This window comes from Myxocyprinus asiaticus, chromosome 18, assembly GCF_019703515.2.
Source record: "Myxocyprinus asiaticus isolate MX2 ecotype Aquarium Trade chromosome 18, UBuf_Myxa_2, whole genome shotgun sequence".
Classification (NCBI taxonomy): Eukaryota; Metazoa; Chordata; class Actinopteri; order Cypriniformes; family Catostomidae; genus Myxocyprinus; species Myxocyprinus asiaticus.
In genome coordinates, this window is record NC_059361.1 from 2,188,713 (window position 1) to 2,206,820 (window position 18,108).

Consider the following 18,108-nt stretch of genomic DNA (forward strand, 5'->3'; position numbering starts at 1 on the left):
GTATATAATGCATGAAATATTTCTTATGCATAAGAGTATATTCATAATGCGTTATAAAACATATCGTAATTAGGTGTGTCACATACAATATGTATGCAATGAATCATGCCCGCTGACCCAGGGATCGTAGTTACACTACATTTAACTTGACACAGCGCCCTTAACCTTCTGAGACTCAAGTGTGACTGCTGTGTGCATTTTCCCTTTCCCTTTTAGATTTGTAACTAGTAGCACCAAATAAACATGATTTCTTTTTTTTTTTTTACAGTTTTCCTAAAAACCGATGGCAACATATGTGGACAGCGGGACTAAGTTGTGAAATTTTCAATAAAACTGAGATATAGAAAGTCAGATTTTTTTCATCAAATTGTTTATTAAGTTTCCAGAAATGTTGGTTTCATATTTTTGAAACGTTACAGACATTACATCATAAATTAGCATAATTAATTCAGATTCAAAGTAATGTCCAGAATCGTCCAATCACTGTCAACCATGTTAAAATAAAATGATACATTATAAATTCTGAATCTATGTACTGATTATCATTGTCACATGTCTGTCAAACATGTTGAGTGATCCAAACATCATCTGCAGCCTGAAACTGAACTTTTGATCAGATTTTAGGAGTGAATGCACTTAACTGCATAGAGAGCTATAGGATGCTCCCTTGCTCCCTATTTAGTGAACGACTTAAACTCCAGTGGGCTGTCTGTCTGCACTGGTCTCAGAACAGTTTGAAATGCACCTTATTTTCATCCTAACTCCATTTAAAGCCTCTGAAAGCAACATTTTCCAGTTTTTGGATGCATCTATTGATTCTCAGTGTGATAACGCACAGTAAATATAGGATATTTTAAGGAAAATGAGCCTTTAGTCAATGTATATGGTCATTGTGTTTAACAACGTGCCATTTCGCAATAAATCGCCGAAATTTGTAAAATGGCATATCGGATGAAACTAGAGACTCTAATGTTTTGACTCAAACAGGTTTTAACGTAAAAACTTTATGAGGTTACTTACCAGATGTACTGTATTTTTTTTGGAGTTTCTCCCAAAGACAGACTCCGCTGAGATCGGTGCCATGTTGTTTTGTCACATAACTTGGTGCGTCAAAAGTTTAACCCTTTAATGACAGCCTGGAGTCTCCTGAACTGAGATCAGTTGGTTTAAATGAAATGAAATTATGATTCCATATTGCGAAGCCAAAACGTACTGTCCACGCATGTGGATGTGGGGTCTCAGGAGGTTAAAGAGCACCTATTATGGTTTTTAAACATGCATAATTTTGTTTTAAAGGTCTCATACAATAGATTTACATGCATCCGAGGTCAAAAAACACTTGAATTTGCTCATAATTTAAATTGTAGCATTACCTTTTATTCCCAGTGTCAAAAACGACTCGTTCAATGATCCGTTCTAAAGGATTCATTCTAAACTCCTCCTTTCAGAGAGCCTACTCTGCTCTGATTGGTCAGATGTCCCAGTCTGTTGTGATTGGTCTACCGCTTAGTGTAGTGTTTGAGGGCGAGTCAAAGCTGTTCGCGAGCAGCCAATGCAGACCAGAGGCGGGTTTTTTGTTACCAAATTATGTAGGTTAGTACAGGAAGTAAGTCTGGAATTACTAATGACTCGTTTCAGGTGTTCAGAATCGGTTCTTTCATTTGGGAGTCAATAACTCCATTTGTCGTGCACTTTGATCTTTGAAACTTTGCAGACTTTTTTACATTCACAAACAGCTGTATAACACACTACATGAAAGGTCATATTTGAAAAACCATAATAGGTGATCTTTAAAACACAGCATTTATGGCTAGAGAACATGAAAACTAGGGAGATGCAACGCAACTAAAGTTAGATGCTCCGAAAGCGTCCGTCTAATGCTTGAGTACTAGGGCTGTAAACAGGGCTCAGAAACTAAACCTGAATTTTTCACTGACATTAATTTTAAAGACATTATTTCAGGGGGCCTGGGTAGTTCAGTGGTAAAATACGCTGTCTACCACCCCTGGAGTTCAAACTAGCTAGCTCGCTAGTTCGAATCCCAGGGTGTGCTGAGTGACTCCAGCCAGGTCTCCTAAGCAACCAAATTGGCCTGGTTGCTAGGGAGGGTAGAGTCACATGGGGTAAACTCCTCATGGTCACTATAATGTGGTTGGTTCTTGGTGGGGCACGTGGTGAGTTGAGCATGGTCGCCACGGTGGATGGCGTGAAGCCTCCACACACACTATGTCACCGTGGCAATGCACTCAACAAGCCACATGATAAGATGTGTGGATTGATGGTCTCAGACACAGAGGCAATTGGGAGAAAAAGACATTATTTCAGGTAGGAGGAGAAATTTTATTTTGTAATCAATGTTGTCTCTCACATCCACAAGAGGACGAAAAATATGAATATAAACAAATCAGCATTGTGTTATAGCGATTGTTAATTGCACAGAAACATATCTGGATGTTAACAAATGTACGTAAAATGAAAAAGTCAAAAGATTTAGCCAGTTCATACGCTCAAATATTAAGTAAATAATATTTACCGATGCCATAGTACTACCACAAACTCAAGTTTCATAACACCAGCAGTTCCACAGTGTTTTTCATTAAATACAGCTGTATGTACGCACCTAACGCTTATGTAGCGAGATGATGATAAGAAAGCAAGACATAGTCAAGAAACAACCGTCAAAGACCTCCATCTCTGGGGGCTGTTCACTCTGAATGCGTCCGACTTTTCCTATGCAAGCATGTGCTACATGGACATCTTTAACCACTGCGTCGTGTCTTGCTGTTGTTTCAGCACAGTAAAGATGCATTTTTTTAAACACATTATTTTGTCCATTTAAAATGGATATTCAACCTTTAAAATGTACTGTAACGGTTCTACAGTATGTTAACTTAGTGTTGCACAGTAGCCTATACCGGTGCCATAGTACTACCACAAACTCAAGTTTCATAATACCGGCAGTACCATACGGTTTTTCATTAAATACAGCTGTATGTACGCACCTAACCCTTATGCAGCAAGACGTTGATAAGAAAGCAAGACATAGTCAAGAAACATCCGGCAAATACCTCCATCTTTGAGGGCTGTTCACTCCGAATGCGTTCGTCTGTTTCTATAAAAGCATGTGCTACACGGACATCTTTAACCGTTGTGTCATGTCTCGCTTTTGCATGGTAATGATGCATTTTTTAAACATTATTTTGTAAATTTAAAAAGGAAATATAAACTTTAAAATGCATCTCGATTCACTTGCGTTCTGTTTTAGTCAGTGCATCATCAGTGCTTTGCACACATCCAAAATTCGAATGTTAGCTTTACATTAGTATTCGAATGTGTATTTGTATTTTTAATTTGACAAATATATGAATTTTAATTTTGTCAGCCTTGGTAAGTACATAGATGGAAGTATACGTTCAATGATACAGTATGTTTTTAAACCCAACAATATTTAGACTTCTAAAGCCACATTTTGTATTGTCTAAAAACTTTGTCTGCTGCCACAATACACTTATATGATGTTAAATTAATTTTAATGTACTTGAATTATTTAAAAAATAATATATTTATTAAATCGAACATTTTAATTCTAATTATTTTAATTATAATAATTATTTGGGCGCCTTTCTCAGTAAATGTTGATATAAGCACGTGTAATAAATTATATAAAAAATTGTAATCGATTGACAGCCCAATATCTTTTCATAGATAATCCTAAATCACATTTAATGCACAATGAAATTCTATCCTATGTCTGTTTACATAGAATATAATGCATTATAACATGAAAACGCATGATGTGATACATGTAATTATGTGTTCTAATGCACTATACTGTTTAAAATTGTATATTGAATAGTTAAGTATTATAATCAGGGGCGCAACTACCCACTTACAGGGGTGTATACACTTTGTGTGGCACACCTATGCATTGCATATATGGTTTTCACAAAATTGACCTAAATTGGTTGCAACTGTAAGAGATTTTAGCAACAGCAACTGAATCAAATATCAAATCAAAGAGATTTAAACTATAAACTAAAACTATAAACTAGTATAATTGTCTGTCGCACATCTTCAGTGGAAAACTTCAGAAGTTAGCTAAGAAAACGAAACTTGTGTGTTTTTCTTCAGTGTTTAATGGCTTCATGGCAATTCCCTTGCCATTAGAATATGAGGAAAAAGTGTTAATTAACTAAAATAAAAAAAAATAAAAAAATAAAAATCACTATTTATAAGGCATTATAATGCATTTACTTTTATTATTCATCAGGCTCATTTAGCTTTATTTTAAAGGTACTCCCAGACAGCATTATCTTGAGTCAAAAGACATCCAACTATCTGCATGAAACACACACTGTGGAGAGTCAGGAAACATGGCCGCTGATGAATTGTCTGTTCTGCTAAAATGGTAATTCGTTAATGATCATAATGAGTTTATTCCAGTGAACGTGAGCTTTTCACATTATTGACATCCATTTCCCAGGTCCATTCAGAGATTTCTCTGCACTCCTCTATAATAAGCCATTTAATCCCTTTACAGGCTGAGGATTAGCGCTCAGCTGAGAGGGGAACACAACACAACCACTAATAAGCCTTTATTTAAAAGAACCCATGTCTATGCTCCATTACACTGCACATTTACTGCCGAGATGTCGTTCGATTCTAGAGATAATATCATGAGCAAAATGAGCTAAAATAAATGCTTCCTCCACGTAGTGACGGTCTTCATATTGCAAATTAAATCTTGTAAAAATACAAGGCAAGAAGCTCCACGCTCTTTAACTCAACGTTCTGCTGAGCAACTGGTTTCAGTGAGAAAACAAGACGGACTGAAACAAACGACGCTAATGCACACAATTACTCAGAGCTTATTAAAGAGTGTGAAAAAAAGGAAAATGCATAGTGGCACACAAACAGAAAGTTATCCAAAGATAATGTGTATGTTTTCCTCTCCACAGGTGTGGTGCATGTGCCCGTGAGTGTCCCAGTGTGGGACTGCGGGACAGGTGTCTCTGACTGTCAGGGGGACACAGTTCACCTGCGTCATCTCTCTGTGGGGATCCTCGGTCTGTCTGCACTAATATGACCGATTGAGAGACATCAGAAGAAAAGTGTGGCTTCTGTTGCTCAAATTGAGTGGATTGGCTATTGACCTCGCAAGGCGAGGAAAGGATTGGCATCATATCTTGTGAAACATAATCTAACAATTACTTTCCTAATCAGTCACGTATGATCAACTGTCACTATGGCAAAGAAGAAATGCTTTAGAAATTATGATTACGACGTCAGAAAGTGAGTGAAGTCACGCACATGCATTGGAAAAGAGAACGCCGTAACCGCACCTGCTGCTTAAAGTTCCAATTAAGAATGACACAGCGTACTTTTTTGCTTTATGTGATGTCATGAAAGAACATATGTGCCGTGCAGAATATTCAGTGTGAGCCTGCATACCCGTAATAATGTGTTTTGTCATTGCTTTGTATAAATTAGGTTCCTGCGAAGATTCATGTATAAACATACATATGCACCACATCTCTGCTCATGAGCGCAAGGTATTTTGAATATGATTGAGAAAGCAGTCGGATTCAAACGTTTACATGGCTAATATTTTTCTTTTAATCAGGTTATTTTAGGTCTACACCACCCCCAAATCTTTTCAATCCAATTGAGCTATCAGTCCGATTCTAAATGGTTTATTTAGTTGCATGTAAACGTGGCCATTGAGTGTGTCATGTATTTGGCGCCATCTCCTGGTGGCCATATGTAACATTGTGCTTCATGTGGGTTATCTAATGATCAATGTATCTGATTATCTTGTGTGTGGACTCGTTTGAAAGATAATCACCTCCTCTAAATAATAGCATGTGATATTGTATGTTCTGTTTATGTTTCGTGAATCTATAAGCGAAAATGTGGCATGAAAAGCAACATCAATATAATTGTCAAAGACATATACTCAGCTATTACTCGCTATAGTTTTGTCTGTGAGTAAAACAAATAATCAGGTTGTATTCTGCACTTTGAGAGCTTTCCAACAACATATGACACATGACTATTTGATCAGTTTAATGTTTTTACTGATTGCAATAATATGTACAGTGCCATTTTTGTTTTATAAATGATCAAAACGGAACATTTCTGATTTGTCTGCAAATTTCAAAGCACTTGTTCAGTTTTGGTCATAATGCCTACATGCATTGGAAAGTAGAGCTTCTAAGCTTTCAAACGACACCTATTATGTGTAGTTATTTATATTTTGACGATTTCTTTTTCTTGCGGGCCCATCCGAGCTTAAAGGGTTAACAAAAGCACTTGTTATGCTGAACAGTTGTACTCTGGTGTTTACGACAGTTACAAATGTATCACTCTACATCAGTTCCCACCACCGAAGAGGATTCTTTACACTGAATACATGTTCTAATGCAAAACAAACAGGTGGTCAAATCAAACGGACAACTGCTTTCATACAGTATTCTTAGGAAATCTGACTCTTGACGCATTGCACTTCTGGTCTTCTCATCATGCAATACAACATGAGTTTTAGTGCATGTAAACATGGTCTATGTATTTGAGCATGTAGACATTCATGTGGTAGGTTAAGGCCTGAGAATAGAGAAACAGCCCCTTTTTTCTTGTCCCGTTGTTACAACCACCTGGTGAAAGCGTCACTCTTTTTAAAGAGCAGTCGAGTTCAACGAGGGCAATTCATCTGCATCTGTCCTGACACATCTAAACAATACCTCAATGTACAAACGTAAAATCATTAATATGAGGATTCTATTTAAATCCACAAGAGTTCAAACACTGTTACTTTTACTAACTAAAGACTCCACCATCTTTCTGGTCACATCACTCCTCCACAATCACACCAATGCATTTCTGTAGAGTAGCTACTGTTGTACAAGACATTCACAGTGGTAATATTGAACTTTTCTTTAACCAAAGTACAGTATGATACACTTCCAAGTTAAATATCAAGCGTTTAAAATCTGGGAAAAGATTGCATGTGGTAAAAGTGAAATGGAAACCAGAGGAGACAAGAGCCCTGACCTGACCTTTAAGATCATCAGCCTTATAACCCATACACTTAATGAACACTTCAACATGGTAAATGCAATACATAATACTGTTAAAGGAAGACATTTATTATTCAACAAATCAATAATGGAAAACACTGACTGACTTCCTCCTCAATTATTCAGATGAATTAATAATACTAATTGTAGTTTTAATATCATAATTGTCTGCTTTATTATTGTAACATACAGGAAAAAGTGTCCAACAGAATTACAGTTCAGTCCAGAATAAGTTTGAACATTTTAAGTTTGAACTTTGCATGACGTTGAATACAGAAGTGTGATAGAGGCATATAGACAATTAGCTGACACATCCCATACAGAAATCTGATATATGGCCATTTATGAATATATATATATATATAATTTTAGTTTATATATTTGAACATATAAATGCATATTCAAATTCCACTTGGGAAAATATATGTAATATATACTGTATATAAAATGCCTATATTGTAGAATTTTGAAATATATATTGCATATATGTACAATATGTGAGTTTTTATATCAGTGATACCCATATATGAACATAATGAACAAATAACATGAACATATATTTCAGTATATGTGTTTTGCATATTGCTATATATCACATTTCTGCAAGGGATGTCCTAAGTTGTCCTACTCTTAATGTTTTAAAAAATAAATCATAAAAAGCCCTTCATTTATTATTATTATTGGCCATTTAAGAGCTTTTCAGCAGTTAAGATAAAAAAAAAATAAAAATAAAAAAAAAATAGTAATATAATATTGTTAATTTTTATTTGGAGGACAGAAATAATGTGCACACAAAATTCAATACAAGTAGATTATGAAAAAATATATATATATATATATATATATATATATATATATATATATATATATATATATATATATATATAAGGCACTTACAATGGAAGTGAATGGGGCCAGTCCATACACATTAAAAATATACACCGCTTTAAAAGTGTAGCCATGTAAACTTTATATGTGATTGATTTAGTGTGATAAACATTGCTTAGGTCATGACAAGTTGTAATATTTGGATATAACTTCACACAGATGAGGTTAGCAAGTGACTGTATTACATTAGAATCATGTTAGCATGTGTAATGTTCACATCTTGTGGCTATACTTTTAAAATAATGTGGGTTTTTTTATTATTATTATTATTTAATGTTATTTGGTTGGCCCCATTCACTTCCATTGAAAGTGACTGATTAGTTTTTTTATGTATTTTTTTAGGGTTGATAATATGTTTTGTGGCAACCACAAATGCTGTCGATTGAGCTTAACTTGTATTGAAACCTGGAATATTGAAATAAATATAGATAACCACTGCCAGAGAAAACATCCCTGACAACATAAAAACAACTAGTTACATACATGTTCAAACTGTTACACAGAGGCTCGACGCAAGAATAATGCTTCTTAAATCAACAGTTTATAACACTGTAGCACATCAGAGTACTTACATGAGCGGACTGGGGAACTGCGATGAGCTCGATGTATGAACAGATGACATGATGAAAAGTATCATGACTGACATTCTGTGCTGATTCATGATCACGGAGCGCACCATCATGTGTAAATCCACAACTGTTACTTTCCTCCACAGATATAACGAGTCTCTCTGCTGTCCTGCTGCTGGTTAATCTGATTATCACCCGTCATCAGGTCAGTAGTTTGATAAGAGAGCGCGCGCACAGGATCAAGCGGTGCGTAAAGAGAGATCCAAGAGGACACTCGTCACCGATCCGATCCGAACCGTCTGTGTGTGTCTAACCCCATACAGAGGGAGGGAGAGATCAATAGCCCCGAATCAGCGTCATTCTGCCCCCACCTCATCTCTCTCTCTCTCTCTCTCTCTCTCTCTCTCTCTCTCTCTCTCTCTCTCTCTCTCTCTCTCTCTCTCTCTCTCATTGCAATAGCCCTCTATCTTTTATCGGATCCTCATGCAATGCCCTCCCTTCAGTCCTTCTCTCTTGTTCCTCCTCCTCCTCTTATTCTTCTTCAAGACATATGAGTAACACCCACCTGAAATCAATTAAGAATGCACACAAAAGTGTCTTGACACCTTCCTGAAACGACACAACAAAAAAGGCTTCGACATTTAGATTATTTTATTTTTTGCATTAATATAGTGTTTGTTGCATACACATAAATTATTATTTTGTAATTATTATTATTATTATTATTATTATTATTATTATTATTATTATTAGACACTAATTATGTCCATATATCGTATATAAATATGTTTACAATTTTATATAATGAAATTATAATTGCCATTGTTGTTGTTATACAAATATGTGTTACTTATTTTTCTTTTGTTTACTTATTATACATGCAAAATAATGTATCAATTATTATTATTAATATTTAATATAAGATTTACATTCTCATTATTTTTATAAATATGTATATGCCTTTTATACATTATTATTATTATTATTATTATTATTATTATTGTATGTGCTAAAATTATTATTATTATTATTATTATTGTATGTGCTAAAACGATTATTATTATTATTATTATTATTATTATTATTATTATTATTTATTGTTGTGATATGCAAGGCTATAATAAATGCTACATATTTTCTTTACATGCAAAACTTTACATTTGTTGTTATTATTCATATTTAAAATAAGATTGATATTTTTTTATCATTTATATACCTAATTTTTAAATTAATTGTATACATCATTATTAAATGCTATAAAATGTTATTATTATTTTACAATATTGGTATTTGTTTTAATGAGAAATGAATTGCTGAATGAAGGCTATAACACATGCTTCATTATTTTTAATTTACATGAAAAATATTGTATTGTCATTATTCATATTTAATATAATATTTACATTGATATAATTTAATATACTAATTTGATGCATTATTTATCATTTTAATAACTATTCTGATTTTTTGTAATACAAAATGAATTTCAGGAGGCTGTTAACAAAACAAAGACATCTATATGCAAACACATGGCGCACAGGTAGGTATTTAGTCAATTATTTGCAGTGAAATATACTGCATTATTATTCTTTTGTTTGCAAGTAATCCATATATACGATAGGCTATACGAGGGTTCTCAGTCGCTTGTGTTTCAAATGCATTTCATTTACGACATCACTAAATGATGCATCTTATTCATAAACACATGCATCCATATGTGCATCCTTTCTATAATTCAAGGGTCTCAACAATCGCAGTTCTTCGAGTTTATAAAACATATGGGTACATGCATGTGTTTATTGTGAAATCTCCTGGTGCAAAAATCTTCATACCTACTTGTATACAATTACTGTTTGTTTAAATGAGATACTCTATTTCCTTCCGATGAAATAAAGTTAATTAGCACGCGAGAAGAGATGGGAGGCAGGTCGGGGCAGTGAGCGGAGAGTTACCCAGGGATTTCGGCTTTCAGCCGTTGCCTAGCAACCGCGCTCTCAGATGCAAGGACAATTGTCAAAGCGTGGCACGTGCATCAGGGCGCGCGAGCTCTATAATAGTAGAGGCGCGCGGTTTTCTTTGGCTTTGGCTTTGGCCACGTGCTTTTGGTCCCTGGTCTGTAGGCAGATCCATTAGCACCCGTCCATCCCATCGAACCCGCTTCAGATGCATCGCAATCTGAAAGAGATGACACACAGCGTGCCCTGTGGAAGTAACACATGAAGTAGGCTAAATGTATCTGGAAAAAATCAAAATCAAAATGCAGTGTATGACATAGAGTAATTAGATATCAATCGAACTGTAATTACGCACATTAAGAAAAACACCAGGTATAATAATAAAAATAAAAGGCATCAATAGCACATTACAAAAAAAAATAAATAAATAAAAAAAAAATAAATAAATAAATAAAAGAAATTAAGATTTTATCATTTTTGTAGGTAAAAATTATGTGGATATTAGTCTTCTTAAAAATAGAAATCCTCTACAAATTACAAATTATTTATCTAAAATTGTAATCAGATAAATGTACTAATTACTTCACTGAAAAAGTAATCACATTACTAATTACAGTACTTTTAAGATATGTTCTAAAACACTTTTTCATTCAACAAATTCAAAATAATGAATAATTGACCTTGACCTATTATATTATATATAAGCATAACCCTATAATGGACTTAAAATTAATTAAATTAATTGGAAGTCAGTAGTTGTGATCTGACTACAAGAATTTAAAATGTAATACACTACTTTTTTAACTAAAAAGTAAGTAGATTACAGTAACTAATTACTCTGTATTTGGATTACACCCAAAACTGGTGGATATACTGCTCAGTTTTTATTTCAAGTACCATAAATAGGCTTATTATTAAAATTTCAGTAAATAATATGAAATATACTCAAAATAGTAGCTATAATTTAGAAAGAATTCACAAGCAAACATTCAGTGTAAATTTGCAAATGTCTTTCTAATATATATATATATATATATATATATATATATATATATATATATATATACAGTGACAAGAAAAAGTATGTGAACCCTTTGGAATTACCTGCATTTATGTATAAATTTGTCTTAAAATCTGGTTTGATCTTTATCCAAGTTACAGTAATGAACAAACACAATCTGTTTTAACTAATAAAACACACATTATTGTATTGTTCTTGTATATATGGAATACATCATTTAAACATTCACAGTGTAGGTTGTAAAAAGTATGTGAACCCCTAGGCTAATGATGTCAACAAAAGCAAATTAGAGTCAGGAGCTGGCAAACCTGGTATTTAATTAATGAAACAAGATTGGTGGTGTGGGGCAGATGTTGTGGAAGATGGCTTTTTATGATTTATTTTTTAAAACATTAAGAGTAGGACAACTTAGGACATCCCTTGCAGAAATGTGATATATAGCAATATGCAAAACACATATACTGAAATATATGTTCATGTTATTTGTTCATTATGTTCATATATGGGTTTCACTGATATAAAAAGTCACATATTGTACATATATGGTGTGGGTCAAGGGCACACCACAGAGTGCTCAATGAGGTAAAAAAGAACGCTAGAGTGACAGATAAAGACTTGAAGGAATCATTGGAACTGGTTAACATCTCTGTTCATGAGTCTACTATACAGAAAACATTAAACAGGCACAGTGTTCATGGCAGGACATCATGAAGGAAGCCACTGCTTTCCAACATAAACATTGATGCACACCTGAAGTTTGCCAAAGACCACCTTGACACTCCACAACTCTCCTGGGAAAATGTTTTGTGCACTGATGAAACTAAGGTTGAATTGTTTGGGAAGAACACACAGCACTACGTATGGCGTAAAAAGGGCAAAACATCATTGTGATAAGGATAGGCTCATGGGCAATGGAGGAGTCAGGAGACAACGAAACAGGTTCAAGGTCAGCATTTATTTTTCTCAGGTTCTGGGGTGACTTAATGCAGTCAAGTCATATAACAAAATAATCTGTTCTTGGAACACCACGTCAGAATCACAACATTCAGTCAGCGTCGAGATCATGCTCTCTCTCTCCCTACTCTGACGCTCAGGCGTGCCTTTTCAGGTCTCCCTCCGTCATCACTATAATGAGAGACAGGTTTTAGAGGTAATTACGGCCCAGGTGACGAGCTTTACCGCTCTCCCTCTCCCGCAGACCGACACATGACCACGCCCCCCATGCCACAATCATCCAGTTGTTGACCAGTTATTAAATCCAAGCTTACTTTTCCACAGCACTGTGAATGTTTAATGGGATGTGTTCAATAAAGACATGAAAGATTATAACTGTTTGTGTGTTGTTAGCTTAAGAACATTATGTTTGTCTATACTTGTGACTTTGATGAAGATGAGATCACATTACCGGTGATCACACACTACCGGTTTTTTTTCTTCAAATTTTTGAATAATAGTAAAGTCATCAAAACTATGGAATAACATAAATGGAACTATGGGAATTATGTTGTGACTAAACAACATCCAAAATAAATCAAAACTGTGTTATATTTGAGCATCTTTAAAGTAGTCACCCTTTGTCTAGAATTTGCAGACGTGTACTCTTGACATTTTCTCAAGCAACTTCTTGAGGTATCACCCTGAGATGCTTTTTAAACAGTATTGAAGGAGTTCCCAACTATGTTGGGCACTTATTGGCTGTTTTTAAGATCATGAGAAACATTTCAGTCAAGTGTTTCAAAACTTTTGACCGATAGAGTGTGTATATACAGGTGCATCTCAATAAATTAGAATGTCGTGGAAAAGTTCATTTATTTCAGTAATTCAACTCAAATTGTGAAACTCATGTATTAAATAAATTCAGTGCACACAGACTGAAGTAGTTTAAGTCTTTGGTTCTTTTAATTGTGATGATTTTGGCTCACATTTAACAAAAACCCACCAATTCACTATCTCAAAAAATTAGAATACATCATAAGACCAATAAAAAAAACATTTTTAGTGAATTGTTGGCCTTCTGGAAAGTATGTTCATTTACTGTATATGTACTCAATACTTGGTAGGGGCTCCTTTTGCTTTAATTACTGCCTCAATTCGGCGTGGCATGGAGGTGATCAGTTTGTGGCACTGCTGAGGTGGTATGGAAGCCCAGGTTTCTTTGACAGTGGCCTTCAGCTCATCTGCATTTTTTGGTCTCTTGTTTCTCATTTTCCTCTTGACAATACCCCATAGATTCTCTATGGGGTTCAGGTCTGGTGAGTTTGCTGGCCAGTCAAGCACACCAACACCATGGTCATTTAACCAACTTTTGGTGCTTTTGGCAGTGTGGGCAGGTGCCAAATCCTGCTGGAAAATGAAATCAGCATCTTTCAGCAGAAGGAAGCATGAAGTGCTCCAAAATTTCTTGGTAAACGGGTGCAGTGACTTTGGTTTTCAAAAAACACAATGGACCAACACCAGCAGATGACATTGCACCCCAAATCGTCACAGACTGTGGAAACTTAACACTGGACTTCAAGCAACTTGGGCTATGAGCTTCTCCACCCTTCCTCCAGACTCTAGGACCTTGGTTTCCAAATGAAATACAAAACTTGCTCTCATCTGAAAAGAGGACTTTGGACCACTGGGCAACAGTCCAGTTCTTCTACTCCTTAGCCCAGGTAAGACGCCTCTGACGTTGTCTGTGGTTCAGGAGTGGATACGACAACTGTAGCCAAATTTCTTGACACGTCTGTGTGTGGTGGCTCTTGATGCCTTGACCCCAGCCTCAGTCCATTCCTTGTGAAGTTCACCCAAATTCTTGAATCGATTTTGCTTGACAATCCTCATAAGGCTGCGGTTCTCTCGGTTGGTTGTGCATCTTTTTCTTCCACACTTTTTCCTTCCACTCAACTTTCTGTTAACATGCTTGGATACAGCACTCTGTGAACAGCCAGCTTCTTTGGCAATGAATGTTTGTGGCTTACCCTCCTTGTGAAGGGTGTCAATGATTGTCTTCTGGACAACTGTCAGATCAGCAGTCTTCCCCATGATTGTGTAGCCTAGTGAACCAAACTGAGAGACCATTTTGAAGGCTCAGGAAACCTTTGCAGGTGTTTTGAGTTGATTAGCTGATTGGCATGTCACCATATTCTAATTTTTTGAGATAGTGAATTAGTGGGTTTTTGTTAAATGTGAGCCAAAATCATCACAATTAAAAGAACCAAAGACTTAAACTACTTCAGTCTGTGTGCATTGAATTTATTTAATACACGAGTTTCACAATTTGAGTTGAATTACTGAAATAAATGAACTTTTCCACGACATTCTAATTTATTGAGATGCACCTGTATATATGTCATTAACCTGGCAAATTTTGCCCATGCCAGTGATTAATTCTTCCTTGCAAGCACTCATTGTATAAACCCAGTATTTTGAGATGCTGTGAAAAAGACTATTATTTTATTATTATTATTACAGGCAGACTTATTAAATTTACCCAGTAGTTGGGTAAAGCAAGTCAGATTGGAACCGATGATTTCAGACAGCACTTGTCATTTTTGTGTGCAACATGCATCAGGCTATCAGTGAATGGACTATGGGCTGTCACAGAGATCGGTAGCCTATGGTTTCTTTGGAAGCCTATTTTAGTGTTATCTGTCAGGTAGTAGGTACATTTTATATGTGATATTCAGAAAAAAATCACTTAGAGCAGCTTTAAAGTAGAGAGAGAGAGAACTATATAACACACCATGATAAAAGCCCTAGGCCAGTACTCGGCTAAATTAAAAGATGGGGTTCCATCATCAAAAACATGCTCTCTCATTAAAATTCCCCAAAGATCTTAAATGGAGAGTGCTGTTGTGACCCCTTTCCTCTTTTGCATGGCCCAAACTGATGATTAAAGGATGCTGGGAAGCACAGTTCATGCATACTATGCTTAGACCCAGTTTAATGTGTTCACCCAACTCTTTTCAGACAGATCAGTGTATATGGGGTCAGGCCTGCACACAAGAGGCTCAGTCGTGAAAGTGTACTAGACATCGATGTGCATTAAAAGCATTTCCGAGGACCTTCGAGGTCCATTTGTGGACGAATCCCTTTTTGTGCTGGCGAATGTATGTTGAAGTGTTGGTGTTTTTGTATGTGCGCCTGTGGCTTGACCCTGAAATCTAATGACTGAGCTCATTAAATGGTGGCAGGGGAGTCGCTACATGTTTATTTAGACTACATGTATAAGACTGATGCCATAGAGTCTGTACTTATTTATTTGTATAGCCCTGTTTGTGCAACTCTAGTGATGGCATTGATTAAGCCAAGAAACAAAGGCATCAGTGCCTCCAGGGTCAACATGATCACACAATGGAATTGAAATGCAATTTCTCAAAGTTTACTTAGCACCACAGCTACAAATATTAAACTCACTAGTGGTACATCCTGTCCCAAGTGTACACTGATGGTCCAAAGCATTATGACCACCTGCCTAATATGCTGTTTGTCCTCTGTGTGCCACCAAAACAGCATCGACCCCCAGAGGCATGGACTCTACAAGACCCCTGAAGGTGTCCTGTGGTATCCGGCACCAAGACATTAGCAGCAGATCCTTTAAAGAAGCCCTATTATGCTTTTGGGGATTTTACTTTTCCTTTAGTGTGTAACATAGCTCTTTGTGCATGTAAAAGGTCTGCAAAGTTACAAAGCACAAAGTCCACGCAAAAGGAAGTTATTTTCTCCCACAGACAACACTGCTCAAGAACTACACGAAACGGCTGGATTGTAGTCCAGCCATTTCTTCCGTAAAGTATCTACATCACTATGTAACACTTTTGCATAATGCCCGCCTATGGGCTACTTTGGCCCGCCCTCAAACAAACGTAGATATAGCCAAGGCCAGGATGAGTTGGGTTAGTGTAGTCGCCATGTGGAAAAGACGCTGTTTTCTTCACTGCAAAAGCACAACCTCTTTGTTTGGACTTCCAAAGGCAGACGAATTTAAGTATCAGTGGTAAAAATGTATTTTTACCACTATTCCTCAGCAGTACATCCACAACCAATGCCAGATTTTCAAGACGGTTACTCCTGAAAGATGGTGCAGTTCCCACTTTGTTGGGACAATCTGGTGCTTCAGGATCACAACCTGTAAGTATGTTTGATTATTTGTGGATTTATCTGCTACCGAGAGTTGGGACTCCAGCCGTTTCGTGCAGTTCTTGAGCAGTGTTGCCTTTTACATGCACAAAGAGCTATGTTACACACTAAAGGAAAGGTAAAATCCCCAAAAGCATAATAGGGCTTCTTTAAAGGATCTGCTGCTAATGTCTTGGTGCCAGATACCACAGGACACCTTCAGGGGTCTTGTAGAATTCATGCCTCTGCGGGTCGATGCTGTTTTGGTGGCACACGGAGGACCAACAGCATATTAGGCAGGTGGTCATAATGTTTTGGACCATCAGTGTACACTTGGGACAGGATGTACTGCTAGTGAGTTTAATATTTGTAGCTGTGGTGCTTTTAACTTTCCGGAGTGTTTATGCATGCTGACAGCACGTTTTTATTTTCGTGTAAGAAAACATTGAGAAGTTGCATTTCAATTCCATTGTGTGATCATGTTGACCCTGGAGGCACTGATGCCTTTGTTTCTTGGCTTAATCAACGCCATCACTAGAGTTGCACAAACAGGGCTATACAATTAAATAAGTACAAAATCTATGGCATCAGTCTCATATATGTAGTCTAAACAAACATGTAGAGACTCCCCTGCCGCCATTTAATGAGCTCAGTCATTAGATTTCACTGAACGACCCAGGGTCAAGCCACAGGCGCACATACAAAAACACCAACACTTCAACATACATTTGCCAGCACAAAAAGGGATTCGCCCACAAATGGACCTCGAAGGTCCTCGGAAATGCTTTTAATGCACATTGATGTTTAGTACACTTTCACGACTGAGCCTCTTGTGTGCAGGCCTGACCCCATATACACTGATCTGTCTGAAAAGAGTTGGGTGAACACATTAAACTGGGTCTAAGCATAGTATGCATGAACTGTGCTTCCCAGCATCCTTTAATCATCAGTTTGGGCCGTGCAAAAGAGGAAAGGTGTCACAACAGCACCCATACTCCAGTAATGAGGAAGCTATTTAACATAAGATATTAGATATTTGTCATTGCTTCAAGAACAGTCTAGAAACGACTATCAAAACCCTGATCATACCCTGTGTAATTTTGCACATCAAATGGAATTGCAATGTAATCATTCCCTGCTTCCGAATATGCATACTTCTCTACTATATAATATGCCAAAAGCAGTATGTCAGCGGAGTGGTATGTCCGAATCCTCAGTATTCATTAAAAGAGCAGGTGAGAAATACCTGAAAGACCTATTACACTGCTGAGATTCTGAAGTGCGCATCCACATACTATCATATTTCAAACGCTGAATAAAAAAAATTAAAAATAAATAAATAAACAGTGGAGAAACGCAAGTCAGGCAGCTATTTTCTATATTAGGGCTGCACAATTTGGACAAATAGTCATATTGTGACAAAAATGTAATATACCTTCATTGTGCTGCGCTGTGGGATATGGCAGTAGTCGGCATCATTTTTGTTTCTATATATA

General features: G+C 36.3%; 1 protein-coding gene across 1 annotated transcript in view; it reads right to left on the bottom strand.

Annotated features, from left to right (window-relative positions):
• The window catches only part of LOC127455820 (voltage-dependent calcium channel subunit alpha-2/delta-1-like), a 169,673-nt gene extending 161,123 nt beyond the window's left edge, over positions 1-8,550 (bottom strand). The window contains exon 1 of the mRNA XM_051723975.1: positions 8,537-8,550. Coding sequence (XP_051579935.1) covers positions 8,537-8,538 — 2 coding nt within the window. The 5' untranslated portion in view covers positions 8,539-8,550. The remainder of the gene's footprint in view (positions 1-8,536) is intronic.
• Positions 8,551-18,108: the final 9,558 nt, after the last annotated feature.